This window comes from Musa acuminata, unplaced genomic scaffold, assembly GCF_036884655.1.
Source record: "Musa acuminata AAA Group cultivar baxijiao unplaced genomic scaffold, Cavendish_Baxijiao_AAA HiC_scaffold_1096, whole genome shotgun sequence".
In the NCBI taxonomy this organism is placed as follows: domain Eukaryota; kingdom Viridiplantae; phylum Streptophyta; class Magnoliopsida; order Zingiberales; family Musaceae; genus Musa; species Musa acuminata.
The window spans coordinates 427776-445204 of NW_027021309.1; the positions used below are offsets into that span (position 1 = coordinate 427776).

At 42.4% G+C, this 17429-nt stretch overlaps 3 protein-coding genes across 3 annotated transcripts; 1 reads left to right on the forward strand and 2 right to left on the reverse strand.

Annotated features, from left to right (window-relative positions):
* Window positions 1-4088: 4088 nt before the first annotated feature.
* Window positions 4089-5038, reverse strand: LOC103973529 (small ribosomal subunit protein uS2m). The gene has a single exon (XM_009388117.3). The coding sequence runs from the start codon at window positions 5036-5038 to the stop codon at window positions 4361-4363; it is 678 nt and encodes a 225-aa protein (XP_009386392.1). The 3' UTR covers window positions 4089-4360.
* On the reverse strand, window positions 4405-6702 carry LOC108951924 (cytochrome c biogenesis CcmF N-terminal-like mitochondrial protein 2). Its single transcript, XM_018821461.2, is given in 3 exon segments — window positions 4405-6468; window positions 6470-6503; window positions 6560-6702. Coding segments are annotated over 3 exon segments (594 nt in total). The 3' UTR covers window positions 4405-6051.
* On the forward strand, window positions 6588-7353 carry LOC108951925 (uncharacterized). Its single transcript, XM_018821463.2, has one exon. It carries the CDS (start codon window positions 6746-6748, stop codon window positions 7274-7276), a length of 531 nt encoding a protein of 176 aa, XP_018677008.1. The 5' UTR covers window positions 6588-6745; the 3' UTR covers window positions 7277-7353.
* The last annotated feature ends 10076 nt before the right edge of the window (window positions 7354-17429 follow it).

Genomic DNA, 17429 nt, shown 5'->3' on the forward strand with positions numbered 1-17429 from the left:
AATAATATGTGTGTGTGCTCTGTGCTCTTGTTGCAGGTATTAGGGAGGCCTATCTCTATCTGCCAATCTGCCCAGTAAGTTCGTTAGATTCAGTAGTTGAGCTAGGAAGAGCACGGTCGAGGAGGAAAACAGGAAAAGATCAACCAGTAAAAAATCCACTAGTAGAAGATAAAGCATCCGGAGTAGAGCAACAGTAAGACATCCTCCGTAAGTAAGACATCCTCCGTCCGGGGGGATTCTAGCTTATGTGTTCAGTAAGAAAACAAGTAGTATAACCTATGTGTTAAGCAATGATCCAATTCCGTCTTTGTCTTTGAATCCAGTAGTATCACCCTAGTATGAAGCAATGAAATCAAGTTAGTATACGATTTTCTCCTATACACCACTACTCATGCCACAAATCATTCATTTATTCACTCCTTACTCTCGTATCATATAGAAAGGGTTATATTCTTCTTACCTTAGATACTCTGCTCAAGAAAAAAGTCCAGGTATCATATATATAGAAAGGGTGATTTCTTCCTACCTTAGATACTCTGCTCAAGAAAAAGTGTTTCGGCTAATGTTACTTCGGATCAAGACTCAGTGCTTGTTCGGTGTGTACTTAAGACGAGTGGATAGAGTTCAAGTTACAGGCTAATGCTTGACCTAGTAGTGGTTAGGCAGCAGTTGATCCTTCTATTCTCCAATTCCATTATGACTTTATTGCGGAAGGTTTCAGAATGATTTGTTGTTGGTAGGTGCACACCAGTTATAGAATGAAGTTATAGAATTCACAACAGCTGAGGTAAAGGCTAAAGTATGGGTTCAGGTCATAATCAATTAATTCTTAAGATAGGACAGTTCCAGTTCTTGTTCTTGTTTCAAACCATCTCCTTTCCTTTTCTCTTTGCTTTGCTGACTGGACCTGGCAATACTTTAAGCTCCCGCTGCTAATCCTGGGAAGAGAGAAAACCAGCTTTCAATTGCATTATTTGAGGCTTTCTTCCGTTTACTACTCCCCTGAGTCGAGTCTGTTTCTTCCCTTGCCCCAGGACTGAAATCAGATCTTTCTGACCTTGAAGACTTAGAGCTAGCTACCTTTCTTCCCTGGCCTCCTTAAAGTAGTGGTCCAGAGCCATAACTGTATTTGTAGCCTGTTGCCATGGGTATTGTTGCCTTAGGAGGTATCGGGTATATCAAATCAATCCAGGTCAGGTCACTACAGAGGAATGGAATGGAATGAGTTGACTACGGATAAGTATATGAGCTAGAGATATAAAAGAAGGAGTTGTAGCCAGAAGTACAGGAGCTAGAGGTATAGAAGCCGGAGGTGTAGTAGAGTAGTAAAGAGTCCAGACCAGAGCAATAACTTGATTAGTTTACAGAGGGGAGCAATTAGATCAGAGGAATGGTTAGTTTACAGAGCCAGAGCCTGCAGTAACCAGAGAATCCGTAGTTACAAGAGAAGAAGCGGCTTTCTCATCTAACTGAATTCTTATCCTCCGTTTGATACCTTAGATCCACTGTCAATTCCGTATTTACTTGCTTGTTATAAGAGAGAATTATATGCCCTGCAAGAGAGTTAAAGCGCATCTGTGAAGAAATGTTGATTGGATTTGATTTCTTCCTCAACAAGACTCAGTAGCATCAGTGAAGGGAGTGTCCATGAAACAAGCAGTTCCGCTCGCTAACGTGGGAGTTCCTTATTTCTATGTTAGGAGTTGAGTGATAAGAGAATAAGAATAAGAGTAACTCGTTAACGGGAGCTCGAAGCAAGATAATCAATTCCGTATTGGGGCCCCCTACAGCAAGAAGTTAAGTGTTTGAGGGAAAGGCGTTCATCTTCTTAATCGTTGTTTAGCCTATGTGTTGCTCTGCTAATAGAAATCCGGTAACTTAGGGGACTCCGAAAACAGTAATGGAATCTTTGACTTGCGCGTGAGGAGTTCGCACTTCCGTAGTTTAGGACTCCATTCCACAATTCCATTAAGTCAATTCCCCCCGTGTTAGCACACTTCGTCTTGTTGCGAGCAGCTCACCGTTACTTGTTTGTTCGTCTTGCGTCGTTGTTTGTTGCTTTGTGCCAGAGGTTTTCCTGTTCTGGAGAGTTTGGCTTTGAACAAATAAGATGTGACGCTACAAATGCATTAGAAGGACTGTTTCTAAGTGGAGATGATGGTTTTCCCATTTGATTAGTTGACCAGAGACGAGCCTAAGGTAGAATTCCAGAATTAGTTTACAGAGGGGCGGGGTCTCATGCAGGACTTGTTGAATTGAACTCAGCTGGTAAGGAGTTACAGAATGGAGCTCCGTAGTAACAGAATAAGAATTGCCCACGAGTCGAGGTATTTGACTACTTTACTGGTTTTGCTTTCCCTTTTATTAACGCTGCTTGCCTACTTGTCTAGTAGTGACTTAGTCACTTCTTTAGTTTGATGGTCAATCCGTTATGAGTAAGTGAGTAGTAAGCCCATATAGTCAGTCAATTAGTTACTAGTAAGCCCTAAGTTATTAGTAAGCCTCCACTTAGTAAGGCTTGACCGAAGCTAGTAACGACGATAAGAATAGAACTAAATGGTAACCTCCAATGCCTTTCTCTATTATAGCTAGCTCACCTCTTAGTGGAATTCTTTGCCAGTAGAGGAGAGTGAGAGCTTAATCCCGAGTTGCAAGAGCAGAGGCGAGGGAGGGAAATTCTTGACTTTACTGAGTTAGTTCAATTCATAACTTCAATACCAGAGCTTCGTATATTAATTAGTTCCACACTGATGAAACTCTACTTTCTGACCCGACGCTGAACTTTACTTTGATACTCATTATCGGAGTTATGAGTTAGTGGGAGCCCTCATTCCAAGGCAGCGGGGAGCTTTACTGTAAGACGTTAATTCCAGTCCTTTCTTTTGGAGTCCTAGTGTTTGCCTGTATTCGTTTGCTTGTCGTCTTGGCCCAGAGGATTTAGCCAGGTCTGATAGATCTTAGGAACACTTATGTGCCCTTTCACTGAAGTCTATTATACTAGATTATGATCCTAAGCCTAAGGTATGATCTAGACCCGATCCAGATTTCTTTAGAAATACATAATAATCCAAATAAGGAAGTGGAATCCCATCCCTTTAGTACTGGCGAAGTAGACTTGGCTATGAAAAAAGACGGTGAATAATTGAGTTACTTAGAGGAGAAAGCACTAGGTGAGTTACATATTCTATGAAACCCCTCGGCAAATTCCTACTATCTCGAAGGACCTTTACATCCAGAGGAGTTGCTAATTCTGAGATTGGATCTAGGCCTTGTAGCGGCGGTATGTCTATTTCTGCCCTTGACTATTTATTTAAAGAAGAAATTCTATGCATCAATTCCATGCTTTGAAGCTGTAAGGAAAGATTGATGGATTTTTTATAGTAACCAGAGGAGAGGTCGGGGTTAACACTTATTATAGGTCGGGTGCTAGTGTTTCAGTAATAACTTGCCTATCCGTGTCTTGGTCACTTATTATGCTTTATGGGGGAAATCCAATGAAAAACATATACTTATTTTAAATAATGCACTTGAAGCCTATAAAACATTGGCTTTCTTTCAATAAGCCCAGCAGCAGGCATTACTAATGCAAGAGCGGGAAAGCATCCATAAGAATGACACTCATAAGTGAATGCAACTACTACCGGGGATTGATGAAAACGAGTCCTGTGTTCGTCCAACGGTGTTAAGTGACTTATATTCTTATTCCTATACCAGAACTAGATGCAGAATCCAGTGCCCTTAATCAATGGTTGCGAGCGGGAAGGGACTGCCGCTACACACTAGTCTAAGCTTGGCCCTTGGCGGTCATTAGGATGTTGCTTGTTTGCTTGTTTGGTTCCCTTGCAAGTCGAATGGATCTTTTGACGCTGAGTGCTCGGCCGGGGTATGCCCGATAGAAGAAGACAAAGTACAGAAATAGGGTGGAATATTCTATTGTAAAAGTACAGAAATAGGGTGGAATATTCTATTGTAGTAGGCGAGATGGAAAACCCAGAGAATGACCGATTCTATAAATGGTGGTAGGGGATGAGAAACTAATACCTAAGAGGACTCTCGCAAAGTGACCATAGTGACCTTCAAAAGTGGCCCTATCGATTAGGAGAGGCGTGCCAATTCCTCTTCCAATGTCCGTAAAGATACGTGGATGCGAATATTCCCAACTTCCATAAGAAAAACCCGAGTGGTCTGTGGAGTGAAAGGATTGAAATAGCCATGGTTGTAGCCGCATAACACCTAGTTTGAGGGACCAAGCACCTGCCTTTGTAACGCTTTATCCGAGAAGTGTCTTTAGTATAGTATCTACGACCTAAAGAGATGATTCGCCATGATCCTTTCTCTGTCCGGAGGTTATTCAGAAATTCTATAACACAGCTATTACACGGTTGGATTGATTCTCTGGAATCGCAACGATTCTTCCCCGTTCAAGAATAACTGTTTTCGTGATCGAATGACAAAATAGATATATGAACTGTATAGGATCATTCGCTGGAATGGGATAAGTGATTCTTTTATAGGATATCAAAGGGATCGTAGAAAACACTAAGGATGCTATAGGTATTTGTGATCGATCAGCTTCCTGTATGACCGAACACTTTCTCTCTGGATCCAGAATAACGACACAATCAGGTTGTTGGTTCGAACCTAAATTGATCTTATTCTTTCTCGAACGTATTTTAGTGGGACTGGAACAAGAATGGGTGAAAAAAGCCCCGATCCGACATTGAGAATCATTGATACAGCTCGCCATTTCTTCCATTATATATGAGATATGATTATTCTGTGTCTTTAAAAGGAAGGAACGGCCTTTTTGACGAATGAGAGATCCTATGAAATTCAAAGCATTTCGTAAACAAATCAGTGTCTTGTCTGAATCGAGAATAGCAATTCCATTTCTAGAACCACATATATAGACTTTGTTGAAATGGTGAGCAGCTACCCGACGGCCTAGATGTGCCTTCGTACTCAGTAATTTGTGAATGACAATAGAATAGATTGTCATTTGGAGTTTTCCTTTATTGATATAGAGGTAGTAATTCATAGAAGAGAATAGGTTGGCTCCTTATCCTCTAACCACTCAGTAGAAGATAATAGGGTTGCAGCTAATCCTCTAACCACTCAGAGTAAGGGTAAACAGAAAAGGTGGTCTAGCACTCAATGCCAACTGACGGAGAAAGCAGACGCGAAAAAAGATACTGGTGTCGTCTACCTACCTACCTATCTAATGTGTAATAAGAATAAGGTTAACAGCACAAAAGGGAGTTAAGCGTATAAATATGAAACGAAAAGGTCTAAGCGAAGGAAGGTGTTTAGTTTAATGCCACGAGCAAGTCTTTAGTTCAGAGTAATGCCATCTGAATCACCAGAACTCAATTGTAGTGGCCATACTCCACTCTTAGCAGAATGATTGAATGCTTGACTGTTGCTCTGTGGGTGAAAACATAGCCCTCTTGCAATTGGTCGCTACTAGGTAAGAAATGATCCTTTGACAAGAACTGGAATCTCTCCTGCCTATGTTCTTGTTGCTGTTGGAAAACCTCATAGACTGATGGACTACTCTGCTTTCTGTGCTGCTTGCTTCTTGCTCGAGATATTGACTGATTGGACCGCTGAAAACATCTATTGTAATAATGGGAACTCTAGCGGCCCCTTTTTGAACTCGCTACCGCCGAAAGCATCTACGAAGACAGGACTTGGCAATAACTCGATCTATATTAACCGAGATCTACTTTTCTTTCTTTTGCTTCAGCAGATCCTTCTTTTGCTTCAAAGCCAGTAAGACCAAGAGCTGCTGCTAGCTTTCTTTAAGACCAAGCTGCTGCTAGCTTTCTTGCTACTGGACTACTTGCTAGCGTTTGCAACCTTCTTGGCGTTGCTACTTTGCTCCCGACAAGACTGCTCCTATAGACTACATGCGCATCTAGTGCAGAGCAAGCTACCTTGACCATCTTCCGAAGTTCTAAATAAGATTGGAGCTCAAAGGCTAGGCTTCCGTTGTGGACTGCTCTACGCCTAAGAGTGACTTCCGAAGCGCTATGGACGGTACGAAATCCGTCATTGGTGGCGCTTCAAAACCCAGTGTTTTTCTTTGATGCTGTGGTTAGCTGGCGAAATGATTCCATACCATAAGGGGGCGGGAGCCGAGTGTAGTAGGTGCACAAGAGTACTTCGCGCCACAACCATCTCTTTTTTATGGGTTATATGGACCGATGCCTGCTGCTTCATCTGGTAAAAAAGAATCATAGATATGCCAGTAATAAAAAGGAAGAACCGCCATAAAAATATTCCTCGTGTATCGTCTGTAGCAGAACTATGAACGGGAGCTAGCAATCCGGACCGTATTGAAGAGGTTCCTAAGACACAGCATGGAAGAGTCAAAATATTCAAAAGCGAGGTAAAAGAATGAAGACGCGGAAGAATTACTGAATGAATACAAGCTGTGGCTAATACCCGAGGCATAAAAGACGCATTTTCTACGGGATCCCGAAACCACCAGCCACCCCGACCTAATTCATGATGAGCCCACCAACTTCCTGGCGAGATGCCTACGGTTAAAAACAACCGACATGTCAAGATCCAAATGTGAATTGGTTCCTGGTCCTGGTCAGAGACCACTGTGTTTGCGCCGGCGGTGAAACTAGTAGTAGTATCTTGATTTATTCCATTATGAACGACACGCTTCGCCAGCTCCCTCCCCGTGTCCATTAGCGCTCCTGTCCAGAGCGAAGAGAAGCCGAACCGAAGCTGCATGAGCAGGCTTCTATTTCTACGCAACAATGGAGCAGGTGCACCGCCCACAAAATGTTGGAATGACCGGGTTAAGAGCGAGCTGATTATATGGGATCCGACGCATCCTGCAGAGCGAAGCAGCGTTCCATTCTTTTCGGCGGCATCCTTAAGCATTGGCGGCGAGTGGAGTGCAACAATCCCATTCCGCATTTTGGATCTACATAAGCTAAAGCCTATAGCACTGGCGACGTCTCCGGCATATATAAAAGGAGGATGTATAGCTGATATAGGATCTTGTGAAACAGGATTTGATTCTGCAAGCGGTTCGGTACAAACGAAGACATTTCGAACAAAAGGATCGGAACTCGCTGATAGGAAAGGAGAGAAAAACAAAGCAATGCCAAGAGCTCCGGAAATCCGCTGTTCATCGAGGGACTCAGCTCTATCTTTGGCTTCTCGTGCCAGATGCAACAAAAGATTGATCCTTCTGACTTCTCGCAAACCAAGGGAGCGCCCAGCGTCCAGAACTGCAAAGCTCATTTGCGGGTAGTACGGCGCATTTAAAAGCCCTGGGTCTACGTTGATTATGGCTTCCGTCCGGTTCCTTCGCGAACTAAGTGAAGAATCCCGTTGAACGAAGGGAGTGTACAACTGGGGCGCTGCTGCCCTACTTTTGAGTTGGAGAGATAGAATGGAGTTATTCAAAAAGTTCGAGACAAAGGAGAAAAGAAAGGTGTATCTATTGCCTCTGAGTTTTGAGACATTATGGCTTTTGGCCCGGTAACTAAGAAGGAATCCATAAAAACTTGGGATCCAACACCATGATAAAATACTACCCTCATGATTAGACCATGTCCCTGAGATTTGATAAAAGAAAGGTGCATTAGCGGTTAAGACATTGTAATTGGATAAGTTATTAGGAATATGACAGAACGAAAGACCAAGGAAAGGAATCAGAATGCAAAAAAAGGAAAGTGCTGCACCAAACGCTGGTGGTTGTTTCTTGTTGTAAGTGAATGCAACGAAAAGACCCGGAAATAACGAATAATGAGCAAATTCTGTTATTGACATTTAGTGCTCATTGCCTATTATTTATTTAGTTATTCCCAGCATCTAGTAACCACAGGCCAATGAAACTGACATAGCTTCAGTAAACTAAGGTGGTCCCTATCCACTTACATAGCTTCAGTAAACTAAGGTGGTCCCTATAGAGATTTGTAGGGGCACTATAGTTGTGAGAAAGTAAGCTTAAGAGAGAGCTGTTGATCGCGCACTAAAAAGCTTACCTGTTGTCAGACTCACTCGCTCTGATGTCATAACACTCTAACTAATCAAAGAACAGAAGGCCGATCTCTGAATTTGGGTAATTAACCAGACCACCAGGTAGCTGATTGGTGAGATCAACCACTGGTTACGACGGCACTTCGGCAGGTCATCAAGACAGAATAGGAGGTTCCCCTACTAACGTTGAAGTTAGAAACTCAAAGCTATCCTCCTTATTACTCCAGCCTAGTCTAGAAAGTAAGCATCCCGCCATCAAGTGAGGCACCCGACCGCATGAAGCAAACTTGATGGAGCTCCGTCACGAGCAGGACTATATCAAGTATCTGACGTGATTAGGCGGGGACAGGCAGGCGACTATACTAATTCCGTCTTCAGGTCATGAGCCTTTAGAGTAGACCAATTCCTCTACCCCGCTTCTGACTCAATTATAGGTAAAGGGAAGTAGTTGTAAAGAAGAAAGAAAGATAGGTAAAGGGAAGTAGTTGTAAAGAAGAAAGAAAGAAAGATAGGTAAAGGGAAGTAGTTGTAAAGAAGAAAGAAAGAAAGATAGGTAAAGGGAAGTAGTTTACAAGAACTAATTGAGTAAGTATATTGAGGTGCCTATTGGTAAGGCCCGGAAGTTAATAAGCCAAACTATGTAAGGTGCCCATCTGGAATTGCTGGATAGCTATAGAAAGGAATCTGGCTACCGCTCTTCCTCCACGCGAGAGACAATGACCTAGAATGAAATGCTCTGATTCATGAGAGACTAGATATACGGATAGAGAGTAGCAAGAAGCAACTATGACTTACATGGTTTCTTTCACTTCGATTTCAATCGAGCCCTTCCATTTCCGCTTCGGCGGGAGAAGCATATATAAATCACTGGGCCAGGACCCCCTAGATCTTCCTTTAGTAGTTCTTTGATTCGCGAGAATGCATGATCTAAAGATCGACAAAGTACCTGAGATCAGGAAAGAAGAGCGGCGCATTCGCATAAATGCTATCCATCTTTGAGTCAGTCCCAAGGTTACTCACTTGTTCAGTCAATAAGATAATTAAGTAACACTCACTTGTTCAGTCAATAAGATAATTAAGCAACAATATATATAGATTCAAATAACAAGAAAATCACATATCGAAGAGTTATTTAGATTTCTTATTCAATATATAATATATAGTAACCAACAGTCATTACTGGTTATAGTAACCAACAGTGGAAAGAATTTCGGAAATAGGCTGCGCTCTCAAAAAGGGAATGTTGCCTAGCCCACTCCTCTAGCTGGACCTGACGGGTCCTGAGGTGAAGATGGGGATCAATTTGCTGAGCTCTTTTGGCTGCTAGGATTCTCTATTTGATTCTAGTCTATACATGTAGTCTTTCTTTGCTTCTTTTTGGGAACCGTAGCCTTCATTAAGTAGCTGTCCCGCCAGATGATAAAGTACGTAGGTGTGATGCAATGCAAGGATAACCAGTATCAGCAATGGAAGCCAAGCATCTTCAAAACATCTACTCCGGGGACGGGCTTGCTATCTTTAGCTCTTCGTCCGCTTCCCGGATTGCCATTGAATGGGTTTCGCCAAGCAACTACTATAAATCCTTTGTTGGGGCACCCGACCCTAACTCTTATAAGTGTGAACCCCGACCCTGTTGCTTCTATCTTTCTAAACTCAATTCTTAATAATAACAGATAGAATTTCTATGGCTTTTTCTTGATTAATTAACAACAACTTATCTATTGACTACTTGCTTAACACAAGCACTTAAGCATACCCGAGCCTAGTAACTTGACTAGAGCGTAAGCACCAAACTCAACTTACCTTTCAGACCCGCTCAACAAAGTATATAGTAACAGTCTCAAGCAAGTCCCATTAGTAACTACTAGACATCGGAGACTAGCTACTAGACATCGGAGACTAGCTACTAGACCTTAACTACCTTAGCCCCCTTAGCTACCTTAGAAACCTTAGCCCCCTTAGCAACATTAGCAACATTAGCTACCTTAGCCCCCTTAGCTACCTTAGCAACATTAGCACCAAGCATGACTTGAAACAAGCATTCAAGTTCAGCGACCATAACTACACTTGAAGCCTAATCTCCTTCCTAGAGCTACTTTCAGAGCTACTTTACCAGGGGTTGAAACAAGAACAGGGGCAAGCCACCCAAGCAACAACTAAAGCAGAGGCAGTGGAGGCAGTATCAAGTAAGTAAGCTGTATCCGGCTGTAAACACCCTTTCTACCCTCACCTGGGACTACTACTTGTAAACTGAAGTGACTTGGCCCCCCATTTACTTATTTATTGAACTACACTTTCATAACTGACCCATTTCATTTAAGGCTCATCCAACCCAGTACAGTATGTGTTACTTCCTTAGAATTACTATACCTCTTGCTCTGTAAACAAATACAGTTAGGGCTCATCCAGATTTAGGTATGCTGAGTTTAGGAAGCCAGATGTAGGTACGATTAAGGATTCCACTAATTCTAATCGTGTTCACCCGCTGACGTTGCTTGACGAGGTTAATTACTACTCCATCGGGTATAGTGCCCATCAAGGTACAGTGATAATCGTGTACAGCTCGGTACAGTGCTAATCGTTTACTGTGCGCTCACATCATACAGTGATGCTCATCTCGTACTGTGCTAATATCATAGGTTAGAATTCTTAGACTCTCCGTACAGTGCTTGTGTCTCATATAGTGCCATCTTTGACTCTCCGTACAGTGTTTATTTCGTTATGACTGACGCTCAAAGACAAGGTACTAATATTTCAGTTAACAAGCAGATCCAATACACACATATAAGATATTGCTACTGCTAAAAAGAAGAAAATAGAGAAGAACCTCATAGAATTACCTATAATTAGAATAGAATTAAGTAAAGACTCAATACAAACTCTAAGCTAAAAAACACCGTTAGTACTTGTTCTTGCTTCCTTTCCTTACTTTGAATCTACAGCTGCATTAATTGCTTATGATCTTTATTCGGATCTTGAAACAGCTTCACCGCAACTAGGCAAGTTCACCGCCGCTACTACAGAAGGTATCAAACAACTTATATATCCGCCTAGACTTATTGAATCCGCCCAGCTCCATAAGTCTTGTAAAGCCCGTTCACACGAGTTGATAGTGGAATGATTTGACTAGTATTCTAAGTCTTATCAGAGTTGTGGTAAGTCCACCCTATTCTTTAAGGCAGGAGCACTTGGGTAGTTACCAGAGAATGAGCTAGGTTCTATTCGAGCAGTATTGCCAGGCCCAGGCCCAACTAGTCTGTATTTCGCCACAAGAAGGAGATATTCAATTCAAAGAGAAGAGTCCGCTGGCTTAAACTAATTCAACAAAGAGTGGATGAGGCTTCTATATAAGATGAAAGTCACCCAGGTGCTCAAGAGACTAACTCATACTGCTTCTATTCCCTCTCCTCGGATCTTGCTCTTAACCAACCCGACCTAAACTATGGCTCTGTCAACTTGACTAGACTAGCACTACGGTTCTATTTCTTCCCTTGGTGGATCCCTTGCCCACCTCCTGAACAGGCTCTCTTGCCTCTCCTCTAGCTACAACTACAAATACTGATTCCACATTTCTTGATTTCCTTCCCTATACACCTATACCTATGACCTATGGCTCCGATACCGACTTAATATAAGGGAAACAGCCAAGCTACTACTAGATGCGGCAGATGGGGAACTATATTCATTCTTTTACTACTTAGGACAATCTCTTACCGATGAGTGAACCCCGACCTCTACTCTGGACTAGCTTGCCTCTCTCTCCTCACTTTACTTAAGGGCACCGAGGAAACCCTCTTCTGATTGATGGACAGCTACTGATGAAACTACGAAACTACGAGTTTGGGATGAAACTTCAACTTTACCTGGACTACCGGGACTACAGGGATGAAACAAGGTATTCAACAAGCAGCTGGCGACTGGACCTTCATTCGGCTCCTCTAACTCTGCAATGGCAACAATACCATAATTCTTATCCGATACCGGAGTCAACTATCCCTCTGATCTTGCTCTTGAAACTTACCACTCCCATTGATTCCCTGCCCGGTCTTAAACTCTCACTCGAACAGGAGCTGGAGAAGAAGCCGGGTGCTCAATTGTAAGTCGGAAAGGACTCTCAATCAAGTGTTTCAGCCTATAACTCCCAATCGTCTTATACTGGATGCGCTCGTCTACAACACCTCAGATGGATATGAAATTATCTCACTTATGAGTGAAAGGAAGCAGTTAGAAAAGTACTTAACTCCTACTTCTGGGGTAGTAACAGAATTCAACTAGTCAGTAAAAGACTCATAATGCAACTAGCTCGACCTAGACTTTACTTCTCTTTAAGAACTGCAAACACCTTACTTTTTCACTGGAACAGGCAATTCTCCACTTCCCCGCATCAAACCCTGTACAAGTCCTTTCTTCAGGAGTCCTGTATCCTGGGTTTGTTCCTTTACAGACACCGAGTCAACAACTCCCTTATCGCTTGCTGCTTACTTACTTGATACTGCTGATGATCTAGATCTTGAAACTCAATCTCTGAATCGATAACACCGTAAACTCTCTTCCTAGAAAGAACCAGACCACTCACAATCAGGTCTTCATGAAAGGAATGAAACTATAATACAGAATAATGAAACTAAAGGGATGTCATCTAGGGCATTAAGAGATAGAGTCACAAAGGGATGTCATCTAGGGCATAAAGAGATAGAGTCACAAACCTAGCAATCTCCACTCTGAAGTAGGAATTTGACTATGAATTCAGAATTGACCTCCTCCGCTCATAAGCTTGATCAGGCGCATACTCAGTTGAAAGAGAAGAAGTTGCCCTTAAGTTAATGGCGAGAGTAAATAGGGAAGCCCAACACGAATCCCACTATTAAAGAATTAGTTGTAGCTGTATAAGAATTAGGATAAGCAGGAGCGGGAGCAGAATGGAACCTCTTTCTTGCCCACCTAGTAGCTTCTTAGACTCCATTCTCTTTTATAGGGTATGCCATGTGCTAAGGGAGTGGAATGTGCCGTCGATTCTGGTGTCAGTACAAGCAGCAATAGCCACGAGGTTAATGTACCCTACGAAAGACGAATTCAAGCACCTTAGCTAACTGTAAACCCAAAGGCAATTAAATAGTATTGTGACTAAAGGGAACGCCTAATAGAAGGAGCCGGTGCCAAGTATAAGAAAGAGGATAAGAGAAAACTGCTGGTACTAGTGGATTTGCAAGCATGTAGCAGAAAAACCAACCCTTTCTTTCATAGTTGGTCAGCGAATGCTGAGTACACGGGTACACCGATCTCCTGGAAATGCTATCACTTTGGAAATCGCAACTATCAGCCTGAAACGCTGTAAAAGAAGACTCAAAGTAGCAATAAGAGATCCAACTCGAAACAAGGGCAGCTGACGATGGCTACTACTTGTTGGAATTGAACTCGGCATCCAGATCCTTACTTGCCCCGGTTTAACTCTTTGACTACTGCCCGAGAGGCTTACTTACTCCAATAGGGATATCAAATCAGAATAGTAGAATACAATCACTGCTAACAATACTGAAACTCGGAACTTAGACTTAATACTTGCCCAAACAACCCGAAACCATACTCCTCGCTCTTACTACCCTTGTTTGAATTCTGATATTTACTTGTTTCATTTACTTACCCCGGCTCTAACTCTTAGATATGATGAGCTATAAGACTAATATCATAGGGTATGTGCCTAAGAATATCTGTAGACTGAACTAGTGCTTAGCAAGACTTCACCTCTAGCAGAAGACAGAATTGAACTAATGTAAACCAAGAATTGACTAATGCCTAATCAGACTGAAACAAGTCACGAAGTATACTGGTCTATAACTACTGGCCCAACACTAGTATGAAAGCACTTTCTCGTAGCTTGCCCCACTGGTGAGTCTGCATATACTGCCCTAAAACCTTACTCGTTATCCCATGTCTTTTCATTTGATGAACCCTATAGTTTACTTACCGCTAGGAGCAGGATCAGAGGAGAGGCCAAGCAACGGGCCAAGCAACTAGGAAATCCGCCCTTCCCTTACGCGACTCCTACTCGGTTTGGATTCAACTTTACTACTCGTATACTACTACTATCTGAATTCTTTGACTACTTATAATTAGTTTACTACGGTGGAGGAGCTGGATCAGAGGCTTCATTGGAATAGAAGAATAACTATACTTTCTTTCTGTCCTTCCCCGCTTCAAAGCCAAGACTCAGAACTTCCCGCTTCCCTTGAAAGACCCCTTGCTTGCAGATCTTTGTCCTGTTGTTGCCCCATCGGCTAATTATCTAGTGAGTGACCGAACTCTACCTTTCATTGCTGCCAAGTCTAAGTGAACTAAGAATTCCAGTGCTCTTCTCTGAACCAACCATAGTCTCTTTTCTGCAATTCCATTCTTCAGTAGGAGCAGGGGAGAAACTATTTAGCCCTAGATACCTGCTTGCCACCTATCCGGACTTACCTAGCTCGAGCTGAGGAAACTGACTGTGCAGGCTTCGTCGCCACCGGGTGGTAAACTCTAGTAGTGAGTGACTAGCTCTTTTGCCTCTTATACTTATCTCTGGAATAGGGGCAGCGGACTGAACCCCATGAGAACTACGTAAGTCAACTAGATTCTGGAATTACTCCTTTGACCTCTCCCTCGCAACAAAGAATGGAACTAAGGAGTCCAAGGCCAAGCAGATGCAAGGGGGTATGTTTCTGAAGAGTCAGCAGTCGAGGCACTAGAATTGACCGCCTCGCAAACTAGAATACTATACTGATTGACTTATTGCTCGGGTCGGAGTTGCTAGTTAGGCTAGGCTTAGGCTAGTTTACTTACTTAGTTTACTTACTTAGTTTACTTACTTAGTTTACTGACTTTGTGGGGCCGAGGTGAACTCATCGGTAAGAGCCAAGACACCAATATTGGAATCAAAGAAATTAGAAAGAACAGCCAAGACACAAAATCACAAAATAAGTAGAAAAGTCGTTTCATCTTGTCTATACCAACACAGTAGATAAACAGTAGGGGAAATTATACTAAATGATATATTTTATTTATATAGGAGAACGGATGGATGAAACTCGGGGTGCTGTGCTTCGGATGACTCTCGTCTCTCTGGGTGCCTAGGTATCGTCTCTAGGTGCGGCGGATTACTCTCGGGGTGCCTATTGCCTATTCCAAATCAGAATTCGTTGACAGAGCAGAGGAAGCTAGTAAAGTAATCAATAACAGAGGTCTGCAAGTCAGATAGAGTTAGTTCGGGTCGGGAGTTTCAGAAGTCAGTAAGAATGCATTTATGAATTAGTGTTCCTGCCTTAGCTGTTACTTGGTGGACTCGGAGTTAAGACCACAAGAGTTATATAGTATAGTAGTTATCAGAGAAGAAGACCGGTTAGTCTCATATGAAGAATGAACCTCTTCAAAAAGAAGAGAATAAAGTACTGGTTTTGAGGCGAGGTAGGCCAGTAGGATCGAGTTAGTTCGGGTGAGTTGAATTCTGAGTTGAATCCCTAGTTTACTGTAGTACTGCTCCTGTTCTTGTTAGAGTATAATCTAGGTAGTAGTTGCCGGTGCTTGTTGGTGACTCTAAATCTGTTGTTGAAGCCTATATACAGTAGTTGCCTGCCCCTGGTATGGTAGTCCTGTTCTGATTCTTGGTTAAAGTATCAAAAGTAGTGGCTTCATTCCTAGAGTTACTAGTGGAAAGGTTCAGTTGGGACTGGTTTCATTCTGAGTTTAGTGTTCGGAAGATCTTTCTTTGTCCTGTGCCCTTAAGTAATTGGTTTTCAACTACTCTACTACTAGCCTTTTCAACTACTCTACTCTACTACTTGCTCCAAAGAAGGTACATATACTAGTGTAACTCATCTCTAATATAGGTGAATTCAGGACTTCCGTACTTATAGCTTCCTCGCTCGCCAAGCATACAAGAAGAAAAGTAGGCAAGCAGACAAGAGTGACTTCTAACTCGAACAGGGAAGAGAATTAGGACATTCTTCATCGCCTACACGAACAGATGAAACCAATTGAGAGCGCCAAGTATCTGTATCAATATCTATATATAAGGTAGGCAGTATCAATATCTATATATCAGATAGGAATATGACCCCTTCCTTCTATGCTAGGGCTCACTAACTGAGACCTGAGGAAGTACACCTCGCTTCAGAAGGAAGAAGCACGCCATCATAATCAAGCTCCACCGGGCGGGGAGATCCACGAGACTGCAACGATACTGCAACACTCGAACCTCTACCTCCAGCAGACTATGAAACTAGAAAGAGCCACTTTATACTGATTCTCGAACTGAACAATCTCTCTCTTCTCTTTGTTCTACTTAACAAGCACTGCTTCTTAAACAAGAACTGAAACTTACCCGATAGCTGCTAATACTGATTTCACTACTCTACTACTTGGTGCTTTAAGGCTGCTACTGACTGGTTGAATTATCACTTCATAGCCTTACACTTACTAGTTTGATTCTGAGTGGCATTGGTCGAAGTCTTACTATCACACTTGCTTCAGTCTTGTTAGCAGTAATCCTATATATAGAGATTCTAAGTTCACCTATGTTTTTTGCTACTGTGGGTATACTTAGTCTGTACTGGGCCAAGCACTAGACAAGCAACGAGACAAGCACAGGAGTGTCGTCAACAAAAACCTTTCTTTCTGCTTGCTTTCGATCGATCAACAAATCATTCATTTAGAACTCCTTAGTAATATACAAAGCAGCGGTCCCACCCTTACTCTCCAACTGATCTCCTACTGCCAACTGATATCCGGTCTGAAGACTATAACTCGAACAGGAGCTTTACTAAAGGTCTGAAACTCTAACTCTCAACCCTTGGCTTTGAACTAGCTTCTATACTGGCTGCTGACCTATAACTCCATTCTTTGACTACTTAGTTCAACTCTTACTTACTGATTGTTCAACTCTTACTTACTGATTGAATTCGAACTTTGGAAACAAGTCCTGTTTTCGGGAACTAACTCGTATTATGCCTCTGTCTAAGAGGGCAAAGAACTCTATCCAACCCACTCCACGTTAAAGAACGGGAACTCTATTCAGTGTCTATCCTCTCCTCAAAAAGGAATAAGGTAATAGTTAAGGGAGTTCTGCAGTAAAAGGGAACATTCTAGCAATTGAGTCCGGGTCGACGCTACTCCTTGAAACCGCTACTCCTTTAAACCGTGTAGTGGGCTAAGCTAAGCATTGGAAAATAGCTATATTCTCTTCTATTCTATTCTATCTTGAGCATGATCCTGGGCTTCTGGAGACTTTGACACAGATTCTCTTACCGACACAATTACCTCTCTGCCAATAACGGATCTTGGAGACAACACAAGCACTCTAACCTCCCTCTCGCCTACCCAGTGCTATCTCTATTCGACCAGAAAAAGAAGGTGCTGAAAGCCTTGCTCGGCCCATACTAAATGAAAGATCT